We start from the raw sequence: 17460 nt of genomic DNA, 5'->3' as shown, positions 1-17460 counted from the left end.
CTGGGAGTGAGACACCCAAATCCTATTGAAGTTCCTCTTAGAAAATAAGCATTTTTGAAAATCTCACCCTTAGTCTACTGGACCATGCGGCCCCTAAGAGTGAGGACAAATCACACTAGGTGCTGACAAAGGAGTGGGCTTGACCTCAACCAGATAGCTGGCTGGGGGGGAACATAAAGCAGGCCTAATGCTATCAGCATAACCCTGGGTAGCAGCGCCCTCACCCAGCTGCGAACTGAACCAAAACCAGAGGGTGTTACCAGATGTGCCTGTTACTTTGGGGTATGCTCATTTATTAGGGTTACTCTTCGGGGGGGGGGGAGGGGGATGTTCTGTAATTCTATTAATGTACTGCTTGTGTCATTTGTGTGTTCATATGGAGCTCCACCCCTTCCTTCTGCAAGTCCCCTCCCAATGGAGCTACCCTGCAGGACCTAGGTTCTCCAGGACTGGGTTCCTCCAGCCCGAGGACTAGATGAACGAACACACACACACACACACAGAGCAAGTCTGAGCAGACCGGGTCAATCAGCACTCTCCAGCTGATCCCCTCATATGTCCCTGTACTCAATGGGCTTTGTTAAGCGGCACCTTCAAGCTATCACCTTTATGTGCCCCTGGTCTCGAGGCTGGGCCAAGCAGCACTTTCAGCTGCCCCCCCATAGAATCATAGAATTTCAGGGTTGGAAGGGAACCAACCTAGTTCTAGTCCCACCCCCTGCTCAAAGCAGGACCAATCCCCAATTTTTGCCCCCAGATCCCTAAATGGCCCCCTCAAGGATTGAGCTCGCAACCCTGGGTTTAGCAGGCCAATGCTCAAACCACTAAGCTATCCCTCCCCCCGCTTAATATACCACAGGTTTAACCCATCCCTATCCCACCTTCACATCACAATTGTACTGGTAGTAACCCACTTGATGAGCAAACCCTACAGTATTTTTGGGTGCTACAAGGATCTTTAGCTTAGGTAAGAGAAGCGTTGCTGCAGAGTAAATGGGGGAAGCTAAAAACACAAAAGAGTAAAGTTCAGAGAGAGAGAGAGAGAGAGAAGCAACCAGCTTAACCATAAAAGTTAGTTATTGAATAATAGTGATAACTACACAAGGATAGCCTAAACCAACATAACATACATTATTAAAGGTTAATACCTGAGGTAGAAAGGAGAACAGAGAGAGAAAGAAGGGGATCTCACTGCTCCCTGAAGCTTGAACTGGTCAGGGTTCCCAGGTGATGGTGGTAGCTCAGGGTCCTGAGTGCCGGAGACAGGCAGAGCCCCCAGCACGATCAGTCAGGAGATGGAGTCCCAGTGGAACTGATGCAGAGTTTGAGTCGATGCATCAGAACACTTACTTGGGTATAGGTAGGGGTTTTTGTAGATAAAATTCAATGGTTCAAGGGAGAACACTAGATTTGTTTATGGGTAAACTGATGACTTAAGGGTTTTCTTTAGGCTAGACAATAGGACCTGATCACTCTTGGCTATGGGTGGTGGTTTCTTCCAGGGAGCTTACAATGCAATTAGGCTGCTTCAGTATCTCGGATATCAAACAAGGATTCATTACTAGAATTGGTCTGATAATTGCTGAGCTGGGTGTGTGCAGGCGTGGGTTCATTAGCATCTGGAGCGGAGATTCCCATGATGCAGTGCGTCCCTGCTTTTCTGGTCCCAGAGTTCAGTGCGGTTCTCTGTTCTTCGTTCTTTATGCTAATCCCTGTCCCATCTTTCGTGCAGATGAGGCTAGGGGAGTTGTCTCTGGTCTTCATTCTGTATGCTAATGGAGATGTCTTAATCTTGTCACCCTTGTCAGAAGGGGTCTAGGTGTGTCTCCCAACCCCTTTCACTGTTCTTTGCAAGCCTTTTCTCTGATCGGTTTTGGTTCAAGCAGAGACTGGTGGTGGTGGTGGGGCGGTGTCTTTCATGAGTCAGACAGGCTAGATACTACGCCCTGGTTCCCCAAAAACACAGAGCTGACTGGTGTCAAGGGACCCACTGCTGTGATTTCCAAAGACCCCAAAAGTCTGTCTTGTGGAAGTGCGAATTAGCTGAATTTTAGGAAAAATCAGTGGCAAGCTTTCAACCCCAGCAGTCAACTGCTGTCTGCTTCTATCGGGCTCAAGGTTGTCTTTGCAAGGGAGAGGGATGGACACTCCCTCTAAATGAAAGACAGAACTCTTCGGTACACCTTCTCGGTTGCCCCACGTCACATGTGAGGGCTGCAGCCCTGAGCTACGCAGGCCCAAAGGCAGGGATTATGCTAATCACAAGGTACCTAACATGTAATTACCTGGCCAGATGCATACGTAGCTGTGATCTCTGATGCCAAGCGAGTCTGGGAGGAGTGAGCAGCTGGGGAGAGTTGGACAGGCAGAAGCCATTTGTTTTTGTATTCATTTATTTGCTCTCTCTCTCTCTCTCTCATCGTCGTGTAGGAGGGGTACTGTAGGAAAGCCAATGATGCAGGCTCAGGAACAGGGATTTGACCAGGAGTTCAAACTAGAGGGTGCTAGCATTTAGGTCACAGCCCAGTGACACCAGCTTGCCAAAAAGGGAGTATACTGGCAGGAAATGTGAAGAGCTTCCTGTTATGAATCCTGTCTGGTGAAGAACAAGTCTTCTCACCTAGTGGGTGTGGCCGCTCTGCCATGTGAGCCTGTCAATGTCAAACACAACTGAGTGCTGATTGGCAGCTTGTAGTCTCCTTGTTGTCTCTGTGCTCACATCTGCTTGGGGTTTTACTTGCATGCCGGTTCCTGCATTTTGCATTAAACCCACACGCTGCTGATTGTTCCACCCCAAGCAGCTCAATGAAGCCTCTTCGCTTACCACCCTATTCTCCCTGCAACACCCAGCCGTGCGATGACTGTATGTACCAGCAGCATTCACGGTGCTTTCGAGACTTCAGTCGATCTCAAAGAGGTTACCAGACCTACCGGGGCGTGCCATGGGACCTTCAAAGGTAGGTGACGTGTTTAATCCTTCTGAGCAGGACTTGAGGGAGCAATGGTAGCAAGGGATGCTGTTTGTGGAGATTCTTTTGTTTACATTAAGATGCATCTGAAGGACCTGGAGTGAGGCCATCAGTCATCTCCTCTCTTCCCCCGGTCCAAAAGCCAGTGGCTTAACCTCACTCCATCTCTCTCTGTGAGGATGCTTAGACAGAATGCTGCTCACGATTAGGGTGACCAGATAGCAAGTGTGAAAAATTGGGAGGAGAGTGGAGGGTGATGGGTGCCTATATCAGACAAAGCCCCAAATATCAGGACTGTGCCTACAAAATTCAGACATCCAGTCACCGTACTCATGATGGACCATTCTGAAATGTACAGATCCTCAGAGGAGAAGGGATTCACTGCAGGGGCAGCAGGAGGAGGCGTGGAAACTAACTGGAGGGTCACAGATTGAAAGTGCAAGATGGTGGAATGGTCTGGCTCAGTGGTTCTCAACCAGGGGTATGCAGAGTTCTTCCAGAGGATACATCAACTCACGTAGATATTTGCCTAGATTTACAATGGACAACATAAAAAGCACTAGCGAAGTCAGTACAAACTAAAATTTCATACACGCAATGACTTCATACTGCTCTGCATACTATACACTGAAATGTAAATACAATATTTATATTTATGTGGTAAAAATGAGAAAGTAAGCAATTTATCAATAATGGTGTGCTGTGACACTTTTGTGTTTTTATGTCTGAGTTTGTAAGCAAGTAGTTTTTAAATGAGGTGAAAGATGGGGGTACACAAGACAAATCGGACTCCTGAAAGGGGTACAGTCTTCTGGAAAGGTTGAGAGCCACTGGTCGGGATAAAAGGGGGGGGGGTCGCGGTTTGGAGGGGGGTTCACAGGCTGGATGTGAGGGGAACCTGGAGTTTGATGTGTGGGTGGGGCTCATGGGCGGGATGACTGGGAGAGTTGGGGTTTGATGGGGGAGTTGGATCGTGGGCTGGAAAAGCAAATTCAAGTGGAAATCCTTAGCCAGACTTACCTAGACCTGAAAGCTTTGGATTTCATTTAGAAATGTATGGTGGCTGAGGCTGTTCCCTTATATTTCCCCTAACTTAGTTGGCCGCTCTTGCCCCCAAACTGAACAGCTTACGGTGCCTTTTTTTAAGGGTAAAGCTTCTGTGGCATGAGTCCTGTATTTTTGCCTGTGTGACTCTAATTGCTCAGGGACGGACTGTGATACCCTTTCCCTGAATAGCACTGTACTCCACAAGTGATCCCACTGAAATTGTCAATGAAACTATTATCTCCAGGGAGTAGTTTATTATGGAGTTAAAAGAATAAGGCCCTGATCCTGCAATGCCATTGCATTGCAACTTGGAGGGGTCTAATTTAGTAAGACATTTTACTGTTGGTGAACTTTAACATTATTTTAAATTTACTGCTGATTATAATCTGTCCCTGGAAACTTGAAACAAAAAAAAATCTTGGTTCTGGATTGGTGAAATTTATTCTTTAAATGCACTGAAACTTTTTTTAAGATTGTACAAAACATGGCATTGTCTTTGCAAACCAATACAAAGGAAAAGAACTAGTTCACCCTATGTCCTTCCCAACCATAGCAGCACCCTTTCCAGCTTTTTATCTGTAACAGAATATGCATATATTCAGCTACTTCGCTTTGCATTTCAATGTGGAAACGGAGCACCAGTGCGATCTTGCACAGTTTGTCTCTACATGAGCTGCTGTAGTATATTTAAAGCAGTACAGCCCTCCTATTGTCAATGCAGTTATACTGGTATAAAGGTGCTTATATTGATATAGCTTATTCCTTTAAGAGACAGGAAATATATAATACTGGTATTAGGGGCTTTTTATATTGATAAAACTACATCCATGCTAGGGGTCGTAACAATGTAACTATTTCAGTATAAGAAAAAAATATCATACCCCTAACCAAAATAGTCATGCCAGTACAAAAACTGCATAGACCAGGCACGAGTAAAGTGTGTAGCCTCCTGCTGACTGGAAAGGAAGCTTGCTATTTGGAGAACATGTAAAAGAATTGCATCACTTATCCCGCAAATACGGGGCAAATCTCCGAATGAGATCGTTGTAGATCTTGGAAGCAAGGGAGTACACTAGCTTGACTTCTCAGAAGGCTCATCTCACGAAAGAAATTTCGAAGTGCCCTGCACAGAACCCCCTCCTGGCTGATGCTCACTGTACGGCAGTGACTTCAGAGTGGCTGCATGGCTCGAACTGATCACAGAGTGTGGCCCACTGTGCATACTTTTCAACAGCCTCAGTCCTTGCAAGGATCCCTTGGGAATTCAAACTTGTTTTGGAAGGAGAACAGCCATGAGCTGTTGGAGCTGCAGCACCTGCCTTATCTCAGTAAATACAGCAATCCCATTGCTCCTTACTGAAAACACATTGCGGCAAACCTGGGCAGGAAATAGAAATCAAAACCTTCAGGGTGTTGGTGATGCTGAAAACAGCAGCTAATGACTCTGTTGTTCATTCGAAAGCAGCATAGAAGCATTTCAATGATGGCTGAATCAGCATTGGCTCTTGTTTCTACATGAGCAGTTGGGTTTGTTTGTATTTTTTATAAAGCAGGGTCTGAACCAGACACTGCCAGCTTTAGGGAAGTTGGATCCCTATTCAAATTTAGCAGCTGTTGCCTTTCTCTATAATTGATCCAAGGTCCCAGTTCAATCCATTTCCCCCTAAATTTTGGGAAAGTTCAAATCTAGGTCCCTGATCCAGCAAAGGACACTTAGATACATACTTAATCTGAAGTCTTTGAGTACTGTAATGTGTTTTTAGATGGGCATATTGCAATTTGGAGACGATTGCATTACAAGTAACATATTTTGGTTTCATGTTGTCAAAGTGTTGCCATAACCAACAGCGAGTTTAAAAGACGTGACAGCACACACAAAAATTCAGTGGGACCACTTGTGTGGTTAAAGTTAAGGAAGTGAGCTGTAGCTCACGAAAGCTTATGCTCAAATAAATTGGTTAGTCTCTAAGGTGCCACAAGTCCTCCTTTTCTTTTTGCGAATACAGACTAACACGGCTGTTACTCTGAAACCTATGTACTGAAGGTTTTTTCCCCTGGATTGGGGCTCTGTAGGTGAATCTGAGCTTTGCAGGTTTTTGGGCACAGCTATAATTGTAATGCTGAAGCTACATAGTGTTCAATCACTGTCATTATCCTGTTCAGGGGTGCATCTTTTTAGAAGATTTCAAAGCTAATCTGGGAGCAAGCACTTGGAAAGACTGTGCAGGGAGCAAGCCTGCAACAGAAAAGGACCCCTGTTGGTCTTGTTCATGTTTGATCCCTTTGTGGTCTGTAATCCGAATGCAGCCTGGAGTGAATGGAGGCATCCATAGCTCCCATGGGAGACTGGTCCAAATGCCATGGTGATGTAAACAGCAGGGTTAGTTACACCCGTTGCACTGAAAAATGGGTGTAGGTGGTGAAGTACTGTAACACATTCATTTGGCATTCAGCAGGTGAGCAAAATGAGTGTAAATTGCAGGCCGATGGGGGCGGAAGGGGGGCGTGTGTAGCAGGAAAAGCAGCTAACGTCAGGCTGTAGAATATAACGTGCCTCCACACCCTGCTTTAACTTACCCCACCCCTTCCCAAAACACTCCTGAGGCCAGCGCCAGCCCTGGTGTCCGTGCGTACAAGTCTCATTGACTCTAATCAGACTTGAAACTGGTTATTAAAGGGGCTAAACAATGGTCCCCAGGCAACACCAAGCCAGATCCTGATCCCACTGAAATCCAGGTAAAACCCCTTGTGATTTCAATGGGACCATGATTTGATTCTTGCAGAGTTAGTGAAAGTTATGTTCTTTTGCCACTTTCACCCATTTTCTGACCAGTTTATACTTGAGATATCACCCAGACTGTCAAGTAGGCTGATGCAGCGTGAGGGTCAGTATCTCCAGATCTTCAGAGGATGCAGTATCTTGAACTCTGCATTGCTTATGGGGAAACTTAAGGAGGAACTCTTCAGTGAGAGGTGACTTCATCTCTAGTCCTAATGCAGATTGTTTTAACAACTAGAAATGTGGCCAAGAGGGGCCCCCCACTATAGAATCTTAGAGATGTAGGGCTCGAAGGGACCTCAAGAGGTCATCAAGTCCAGCCTGCTGAGGCAGGACCAAGTCAACCTTAACCATCCCTGACAGGTGTTTGTCCAACCTGTTCTTAACCTTCCAATGATGGGGATTCCACAACTTTCCTTGGAAGCCTGTCCAGAATTTAACTACCCTTATAGTTAGAAAGTATTTCCTAATATCTAACCTAAGTCTTCTTTGGTGCAGATTAAACCCATTACTTTTTGGCCGAACTGCAGAGGACATAGAGAACATATATACACTGTCCTCTTCGTAATAGCCTTAACAGATTTGAAAGCTATAAGGTCTCCCCACACTCTTCTTTACTCAAGACTAAACATGCTCAGGTTTTTTTTACTTTTTCTCATAGGTCAGGTTTTCTACCTTTAATCATTTTGTTACTCTTTTCTGGACTTTCTCCAATTTGTCCACCTCTCTCCTAAATTGTGGTGCCCAGAACTGGGCACAGTACTCCAGTTGAGGCCTCACCAGTATCAAGTAGACCAGGACAATTACCTCCCGTGTCTTACATACAACACTTCTTCTAATACACCCCAGAATGATATTAGCTTTTTTTGCAACTGCATCACACTGTTGACTCGTATTCAATTTGTGATCCACTATAACCCTCAGATTCTTTTCAGGACTACTGCCAGTTGTACTCTCCACTCAATTACCTAAGTCATTAATAAAAATATTGGCTAGGACCAGACCCAGGAGTGACCCCATGGGGCGCCATTAGATATATCCTTTCATTTTGATAGCACTCAAAGGACCAATGGTTTACTACCTGTCAACCAGGTTTGCATTCACCTTCTAATAATTTTATCTAGACCACATTTCACTAGTTTGCTTATGATAATGCCATGTAAGACTGTGTCAAAAGCCTTACTAAAATCAAGATCTGTCATGTCAACTGCTTTCCTCCTATTCACTAAGCCAATAACCCTGTCAAAGAAGGAAATTAGGTTGGCGTAATTTGTTCTTGACAATTCCATGCTAACTATTCCTTATAACCCTATGATCCTCTAGGTGCTTACAAACTGATGGTTTAATAATTTGTTCCAGTACCTTTCCAGTGTTGAATTTAGGTTGATTGGTCTATAATACCTTGGGTCCTCTTTGTTCCCATTTTTAAAGATAGGTATTATGTTTGCCCTATCTCACTGCCAACTCTTGCGATTTTATTGCAAGTCTCATGATATTTGGTGTCTTTATTAGAGCTCCTGCTCCTGGAGTTATGTGAGCCTCTTGGCTTTCATTTAAAAGAGGTAGTAGGTTTCTAGAACTCTGGACCGTGAAGAGAAACTTGAAAATGTGACCCAGGCTAGCCCTAAAGGCTTAATACCCAGAAAGCAAATGGAAAGAACCCATTTCTGTTTTTCCTAAACTCTCCTGATTTTTAAGGCCTGACTCAGGCTTTTTGGCTGTTTGGGGTGGCAGCACGGCCCTGGAGCATTTTGTCTGGGACGGGGAGGTCGCTGGGGAAATTACAGGTTGGGATTCTTGGTACATTTACTGATAGGTGGGGGATGTTTTTCCCCCTTTGCTTTTCAGAGTTCACCAGTTGGCCACCAAACCGAAATTTTTCGAGCCCTGGAAGAGCGCTCTAATCGCCGTGGCTGCAGCGATGGCGTTGGCCATCACCATCGGCCTCCTGGTGTATTTTTTGGCCTATGGTAAGTATTGCGTGTATTTTCACTGTTTGGGCATGTAGTATGGTGCAGCTCCCTCGGGTTCAGGTGCTTTGCATGTTACTGGGAGCCAGTGTTTCCATCAACAGAATTAAAACTCCTCTAGGGGGAGTAACCACCACCGTCTACATCTCCTGCTTCTTTCCCCCCTCAGCAATCGCTGCTCAATGCTGCCTCCTGCTACAGGGGCTAGCAAGTGTCGCTGTCACTCTTGTCTCTCGCTCATGTCTTGTACTCTTTTCAGATCCTTCTGCTAAACCCACCTCTGCTGTGATGCCTGCACATCACTGCCATGTGGCGTTGGTTTGCCAAGTGACCAGCTGAGCTTTCTGAGAAACTATCCATTCTATTCTGACTCTCCCACCCGGCCTGTCTGTCTGGTCCATCTGTTGTGTCCTGTCTCATTCAGACTGTGAGCTCTTCCTTTGCTATGTGCCTGTACAGCGCCTGGCTCAATGGGACCCTGATCCTTGAGTGGGGTTCCTAAGCACCACTGTAACACACGCAATTTTGGGCAAGCCCTGGAGGGAGGGCAGGGTGCCAGAACGATATTTCTTGCCCATGCTCTGGCGCTGTGGGGGGCTGAATATGAACGGCTGCTTGTTGCCGGAGAGGTTGATGGGGATACCCTTCTGGGGAATTGGATGATCTTTCCCCCTTTGTTACAGCTCTGCTCGACCCAAATGGCAGGGTCAACCCCCATTCCTGTTCTGTTCAACAGGAAACTTTTATCCACCACTGCCAGCTCTTGGACTGCTGCTGTCTGAATGGCATTCATGCAGATGGAGACCTGCCCACTCTTGGGCCATCAAATGTTTTTGCAGGAGACCCCAGAGTGGTCTGAGCCAGCCCTGGATGGGCTGTAAGGCAAGTATTACCCATTCCTTTCCTTTCCTTTCAGATCAGAAGCTATTCTATTACAATGGCAACTTTAAAGTCACCAGTATCCAGTACAGCGATGGCCTGGCCAGTCAATCCTCAGGAGAGTTTAGAGACCAGAGCGGAAGGATCGAGAGACTGGTATGTCAGGATTTCTCTCTCCTTCCCTGCCTTTATAAACTGATCATTGAACATGCAGGGGATGATTGACGTGAAATCAGAATGATGTGCTGTTATGCCACAAACCTCTGACTCCTGCCCCCTGAGCTCCAGGGCTGGCCTGTGTCAGGGTTTGCTTATCTCTGACAACCGCCAAGTTGGCCAACACACTGTGGATTCAACCAGGCATGTCCAGAGCTAGAAGCATGGGCTGCCACAGCTTGAGCTAAAGCTTGTGGGTGGAGTGGGAACAGACTCAGAACCTTGACAGACTTGGCAGGTAGACCTAGCTTCTGCCACTGCCCTGCTGTGTGACTGGACATGACACTAAACTGGGAGGAGAGGTAGATACGCTGGAGGGGAGGGGTAGGATACAGAGGGCCCTAGACAAATCAGAGGATTAGGCCAAAAGAAATCTGATGAGGTTCAACAAGGACGAGTGCAGAGTCCTGCACTTAGGACGGAAGAATCCCATGCACCGCTACAGACTAGGGATCGAATGGCTCGGCAGCAGTTCTGCAGAAAAAGACCTAGGGGTGACAGTGGACGAGAAGCTGGATATGAGTCAACAGTGTGCCCTTGTTGCCAAGAAGGCCAATGGTATTTTGGGATGTATATGTAGGGGCATTGCCAGCAGATCAAGGGATGTGATCGTTCCCCTCTATTCGACATTGGTGAGGCCTCATCTGGAGTACTGTGTCCGGTTTTGGGTCCCACACTACAAGAAGGATGTGGGAAACACTGGAAAATGTCCAGTGGAGGGCAACAAAAATGATTAGGGGACTGGAACACATGACTTATGAGGAGAGGCTGAGGGAACTGGGATTGTTTAGTCTGCGGAAGAGAAGAATGAGGGGGGATTTGATAGCTGCTTTCAACTACGTGAAAGGGGGTTCCAAAGAGGATGGATCTAGACTGTTCTCAGTGGTAGCAGATGACAGGAGTAATGGTCTCAAGTTGCAGTGGGGGAGGTTTAGGTTGGATATTAGGAAAAACTTTTTCACTCGGAGGGTGGTGAAGCACTGGAATGGGTTAGCTAGGGAGGTGGTGGAATCTCCTTCCTTAGAAGTTTTTAAGGTCAGGCTTGACAAAGCCCTGGCTGGGATGATTTAGTTGGGGATTGGTCCTGCTTTGAGGAGGGGGTTGGACTAGATGACCTCCTAAGGTCTCTTCCAACCCTGATATTCTATGACATAAGCCACTTCCCTTGCCACTCTGACTCTCTCTCGTCGATTTAGATGAGATCGTTGGGACTGGACCTCTACTGCAATCAGAATGAAAATACACTTGAGTTTCAGTGTCCTTCCTGCTCCCTTTAGTAATTCAACAAGTCCCCTGGTTGGGTCAGCAAGCCACCTAATCTTGATCCCATTTGCTGTTTATGATTCTCTCCGTAGGGGAAAAAATTGTATTACAGTGTCTGGGCCTGCAAGGTGCCGAGAGCCCTAGCTGTCAACGACAGCTTTGCTGGGAGCTGAGGGCACCCAGCCCCCGGCAGCATTGAGCCCTTTTTCAGTCCCTTTGGTATGCTGCACTGGGTAACAACTCTATTGATAGCACGGGATAGGCATGAGTTGACTGGCTATCCCTCGTAGAGGAGCTATGGAAATAGATACGTACTGCACCTGGAAGAGAAAATAAGAAAGGAAATTACACTTCTCTGCCGGTGATAATTGCAGAGTTCAATCCTTTGCAGCAATAAGCAAGCAATTGTGCTCATGTCTTTTATTCCTCACGACATGATGCTTGTCTCTCTCATCTTCTGTTCAGTGACCTTGCCTAGCTGTTCACACCAGGGCAATCAGCACTTCCCACTCTCCCAGCACTACTCAGTCATTTACTGAGGGCTGTGCAACATAGTCACTTCACTTCAACACGTAAACTATAGAAAGCATCCTGCCTTAGGAGACAGAGTCCTGGCTTGGGAGTCCTGGGTTGTATTCCTGGCTCTGCCAATTACCAGCTCAGCTGTATGACCTTGTCTGAGTCACTGCTCTTCTCCGTGCGTCTATTTTCCCCTTCCACCCTGTGTCTGTCTTGAGACCTGAGATTGCAAGTGTTTCAATGTGAGAACTGTCTCTTACTCTGTGTTTGTACAGCACCTTGCACAACCAGCCTTGAATTTAGTTGGGGCTTCAGATGCTACTGTAAACACCTACAAACGTGTGGGGATTTCAAATGTGTGAGAATCAGAGAATTTGGTGGAGGGGGAAAAATCCTCCACAAATTGAAAGAATAATGTTGTTTCCTGGATTAATTTTATTTGATAAGCAATGCGTTCATAGTTAGATGTATTATCGAATGAACAGTATTCGTGCTGCTCTAATAAAGACCCCAAGGAGTACACCGGCTTTCCTGGAGCCACTCCTACGATCTTCTCTCCCAAGAGCTGTCCTTGCCCCATAGGTGAACTTCTCTGCAGGTGGCTTGAGCTCCCCATCTCCCTTGGACCTGACTCGCTCCATGGTGCACTCTTGTCCATTGCCACAGAAACATTACCTGTTGTAAAACATCGATCACCTTGTTTTCTAGCTCTCACCAACGAAAAAAATTGTACCATTTCTTCTTCCCCTCCTCCTTTTTCTCTTAACCTCAGCTGGCCTATCCAAAAAGGATGAATGGAATGTATTCAGACTACCTTTTTAAAATTGCCCTTGGCAATTTAGAAAACAACTCAGTATATAAATGAATAATGATAGACTCTTAGTGGATCTAATCCTGCCCCTTCATGAAACCAATGGCAAAACTCCAGCTGATGTAACTGAGAGAAAGATCAAGGCTGACTGTGGTATTTGAAGGAGTTCCTCTACTCTGGGGCAGTTCTAGGAAAAACATTTCCACTACTCATGAGATTCCTCCTAATTCAGCCCAATCTGTTCCAGACAATTCAAAGCATTCTTATTAATTGGCAGTTTTCTCAACTTGCCACCATTTCAATCCAAAGGATTTTCACCTGTTTGTTAAAACCCAGCTTCCTGTCCCTTTGTGGTTGTTCCTGCTTCCTAATTCATCTGGATTTATTCGAATCCCTCTGGGTTCAATGTTTTAACAGCCCTAAGCCTCCCCATTGCCATTAATCACAGGGATGCTCTGTAGATAAATGCAGTACGTTTCATAATGATAAACATGGTTACCAAAAGTGAATCATCCCTAACAATCTGATACACTCAAACCACCTATTGTGCAACTCCTGGCAGTCTCTCCCTGCTCCGATCCTTGTCTGAATAGGCTTCCTTTGTCCATACTCAGAACAGGTCAGAGACGAGTTGTGTTTAGAGAGCTGGTAGAATATTTTGGACCCCCACTCCAATACCTTCCCTGGGAGCAGTTGCATACACATTTGTACTCAGTGCAGCTTCAGCATGGGACACTGACACTGCAAGTATGAATAACGCTTCCTGCTTCCTTATCTCCTTGAAGACCGATGGGAAGGTTGGAAATCATGCTGGAGCGCTGATAAGTTTGGTGCACTGATCAGCACCCCACAACTGACTGGAATGTCTGGCAAACATATTCCCGGGATGATGCTGGGAGCTGGAGGAAATGGGGAAGGAGATAATGAAAGGTTTCTGCTTCCCGGCTTGCTTACCCCGAGTGGACCTTAGAGTTCCCTTAGACCTCTCTGAGAGAGCAAGATGTTAGCCTGGGGTCCTGATCCAATCTCTGCTCAGGTTGCGCTGTTCTGGCTAGCTTGAAAAGTTATCTTCCCTTCCCACCCTAAAATACACTCAATCAGATCTTCTCCTCCTGTATGTGGTATCTAGGGAGCCCAGGTGCATGGACAGGGGGTTCATGATTTCCGGATGCCCCCCACTCCCAAGCTTATTTTATAGTGGGTCCCCTTACAACCCAGCTGATCTCCTCTTAGACTCCTCAGAGAACATTTCTTCTCTGCTGGCTTTTCTGCCTCCACTCCCTGGAAACCAACAGTTCCTACCTTTCCCCATGTCAGATTTTTAGTTCGGTTTCCGCTGCCCCCACCAAATCAATCTGTTTTCCCTTAGTCCTCCCAGAGGCCAGCTTCCCGTCCCGCTCAATAATAACCTCAGTGGGGGTGCACAGCCATAGCGCCAGCCCCATCTGTACCCTGATCCAGCCACCGAAGGGCTGCACATCTGTAGTGATTACCGTGGCTCACCCTGGTAGGGATCCCTCAGCTCTCCACGCGGTGGCTTAGCTGGGTGACCTCCACCTCTAGCGGGGGCACTGCAGAGCCCCAAGTATGATGAGGACTGCACGGGTGGGGCTTTCCTTTTGAGAGGGCTTGAAAATCCCCACTTTCAGATTCCTCCTCCTCTGCCACGGGCCTGGCCAGGTCCGTCCCTTCATGGCCTCCTGCATTAAATTTAAACCCCTCCTCCAGCCTTGTCCCGTCCCTTATCTCCCACAACTCTCCTGCCGGGGTGTGGTGTTTAGCCAGCTCCTGGCTGGGTGGGCTGCGGTGGTGGAGGTGGCAGTGTGGCTCCAGAGCAAACTGTGCGGCCGAAGGAGAAGTGTGGAGAGGCCAGATCTCTGCACAAATGCCCCAAGAGCTGTGGGGTGGAACTGGATTTCCCCAAGAAATCTCTGTCTCTGAAGGTTTGCAGGTCTGCCCCTTCTTCCTTCATGATAATCTGAAAACCACCACCATTTCCCATCCCGGCACTGACTGAGTGTCAGCAGGGGGGTATATGAATCAGTGCATCATGTATAAAACTTGTAGGTCTCCTTTCAGATGGAAGGTGCTAGATGCATAGATATGAAGGCCAGAAGGGACTATGATGATCATCTAGTCTGACCTCCTGTAAAATACAGGCCATGGGATTTCAGCCAGTTACTCTTGAACCTAGCCCACATCTTGAGGTTGATCAAGAGCATCTTCTTTACAAAGACATCTAATCTTGAATTAGACTTCAAGTGGTGGAGAATCCACCACTTCGTTAAGTATAGAAGTTTAGGATAGGCTTACTTCAATGAATATCACTCTTGAAATATAATACTTGAGTATGTCTGAGGACAAATAATGTGGGTTTGCAGATAATACCTTGTCAGAGCATCAAATCCAGTTACTTCTCTACCAAATATTGTAAAGGCATTTAAAAACAATAATTTTCCGTTGTTTTTAAAAATTTAGAAAGGCAATAAGAAAAGTATTGTAGAGCATGCTATACAAATAACTTTTATTGTCAATGGGAAATTATTACAAAATGGATTGTGAGGAAAATGGTCAGTTTTGAAATGAACTACACTGAAGTGGCTGTTTTGGAACTGGTTATATCCAAGGATTTCCGGATTAGATTACCAGGATGATGTGGGACAGATTCTGTCCTCATTTACACCCGTGCTACTTGATTAGAGGGACATTTTTAACTGTGACAAGGTGGGTGAGATAATATCTTGTATTGGACCAACTTCTGTTAGTGAAAGAGACAAGCTTTTGAGCTACACAGAGTTCTTCCAGTCCAGAAAAGGTACTCCAAGCAGCACAGTTAAATACAAGGTGGAACAGATTGTTTAGCATAGGTAGTTAATACAATACTAAGGGTTCATTCAAGGTGGAGTGGCCCATTGACGCCTCTGCAGTCATATGGGAGGGAAAAAAGGGGGTGGTGGTTAATGGATTACAGATTGTTGTAATAAGTCATACATCTGGTGTCTCTGTTCAGTCCATGATTTTTAGTGTCTAGCAGAATTATGAATTTAAGTGCCCAGGCTCGTCTTTTGAAAGTGTTGTGGAGGTTTCCTTTGAGGATGAGGACTGAGAGGTCAGATAGAGAGTGATTGCGCCGTGAAAAGTGTCCACCCACAGGTGACAGGGTGTTTTTGTCTTTTATCATTTTCCTGTGTGAGTTCATTCGAGAGTGTAGTGATTGTCTGGTTTCAACCACATAGTTGTTGTTGTTAAGGCATTGAGTGCACTGGATGAGGTACACCATGTGTTGTGATAGGCATGTGTAGGACTCATGAATCTTGAAAGCTGTGTTGTGGGGGGTGTTGATCATTGTAGTAGTGGAAATATGTCTGCAGGTTTTGCATCTGTTGTTCTGGAAGGGTCTAGTGCTGCTTTGAGTTGGCGTGGCCTGGTTTGTGTGGAGCTTGCTTCTGATAATGAGCTTGGAGAGGCTGGGAGGTTGGTTGAAGGCCAGAAGAGGGAGTTCAGGAAAGATTTCGTTCAGGATGGGGTCCCCACTTTACATGGGTTGTAGCTGTTTGATACCCTGTATGGATTCTAGTGTGAGGTGGTAGGTGACAAGTAGGGGTGTGCAGTCGGAGGGAGGGGGGTTATTTCTGTATTTAGCAGGCTCTCTTGGGGTATTTGGGTGGCCTGTTCCTTGAATCGATTTACTTCTCGGGTGGAGTGTTCTTGTTTGGGGAAGGCAGTTTTTTGCCAGCCAACCAGGATGAGGGTGGTCTAGCCTAGTGTCCAGAGCAGGCAGCAGGCCAAGTGGCTGGAGCCAGAGCTGTAGTCAGAGCTGTAGCCAGAGCCAGGGTCAAGACCAGAAGTCAGGAACTGGATATAAGAGCCAGGGGTCGAGCCAGAGTCCATAGTCAGGAGCCAGAGGCGAGGTTCAAAACCAGAGGTCAGGAACTTGAGCAAGCAGGGTAGCAGGCAAGGAAGGGTTCAAGGCAGGGACGGGACAGAGGCAAGGCTGGGTGCAAGGCAGGATCAGATAGGAATAAGGTAGAGCAGGAGCAAGCACGCTGGTGGGCATGAGTGTTGAGAAGCTAGGGAGCTGCTGCTGTAGCTGGCTTAAGAACCAGACTGCTGGCCTCGGAAGCCAATGAGGTTCTGGGGTTATCAGGCAGCTGTTGCAGGCCAGCTGTACTGATGAGGCTGCTTGGAAACTAGCTCTGCTGCAGGCCCCAATTCCTGATAGTTTTGAGTGTGTTATGGTGTGTATCCTGGACTCTCTCCTTGGAGCATGTTCTGTGGTGTCTGAGTGCCTGGCCGTAGGTAACAGATTTCTCGGTGGTTCGGGGTGGTTCCTGGATCTATGAAGGTAGGTGTGGTGATCCGTGGGTTTCTGTGTATAGTTGTCTGTAGGGTTCCATTGTTGAAGCTGATCGTGGTGTCCAGGAAGTTGATGCTAGCGTGGGAGTGTTCCAGAGAGAGTTTAATGGATGGGTGGCGGTTTCTGAAGTTATGGCAATCTGAGGGAGTTTGTCATCCATCCAGAGGATGAAAATATCATCAACTTATCTCAAGTATATCATCGGTTTTGTGGTGCGTTTGTCCAGCCATTCTTCTTCAAGGCAGCCCATGAAGAGATTGGCATACTGGGGAGGTGTCCTAGCACCCATGGTTGTTCCCATGGCTTGGACAAAGTGTTCGTTGTTGAATGTAAAATTGTTGTGGGTGAAGATTGAAATGGATGAATCTGGCAATGTGTTTGGGATGGATCTCAGACGGTTGTCCATTGTCTTGTAAATATTACAGTCAGGCAGCTATGCTGTCACTGTGAGGGATGTTGGTGTATAGAGAAGTGACATCCATGGTGGCAAGGACGGTTTTCTGAGGGAGGTGGTTAATGTTGCAGAGTTTATGGAGGAAGTCAGTTGTGTCCTGGAGGAACCTGGCCCTTTGTGTGGTGAGTGGTTTGAGGATGGTTCCTATGCGTCCTGATATTCCTTTAGTAAGAGTACTATGGCCAGATATGATGGT

General features: G+C 46.6%; 1 protein-coding gene across 1 annotated transcript in view; it reads left to right on the top strand.

Moving 5' to 3' along the window:
* The first annotated feature begins 2805 nt into the window (after positions 1 to 2805).
* LOC125635420 (transmembrane protease serine 11C-like) overlaps positions 2806 to 17460 on the top strand; it is a 63107-nt gene continuing 48452 nt past the window's right edge. The window contains exons 1-2 of the mRNA XM_075127369.1: positions 2806 to 2957; positions 8644 to 8765. Of these exons, the coding sequence (XP_074983470.1) occupies positions 2806 to 2957; positions 8644 to 8765 (274 nt within the window). The remainder of the gene's footprint in view (positions 2958 to 8643; positions 8766 to 17460) is intronic.

This window comes from Caretta caretta, chromosome 4, assembly GCF_965140235.1.
Source record: "Caretta caretta isolate rCarCar2 chromosome 4, rCarCar1.hap1, whole genome shotgun sequence".
Taxonomy (NCBI): Eukaryota; Metazoa; Chordata; order Testudines; family Cheloniidae; genus Caretta; species Caretta caretta.
The sequence above is the reverse complement of the archived record's forward strand: the minus strand, read 5'-3'. Positions and strand labels throughout refer to the sequence as shown.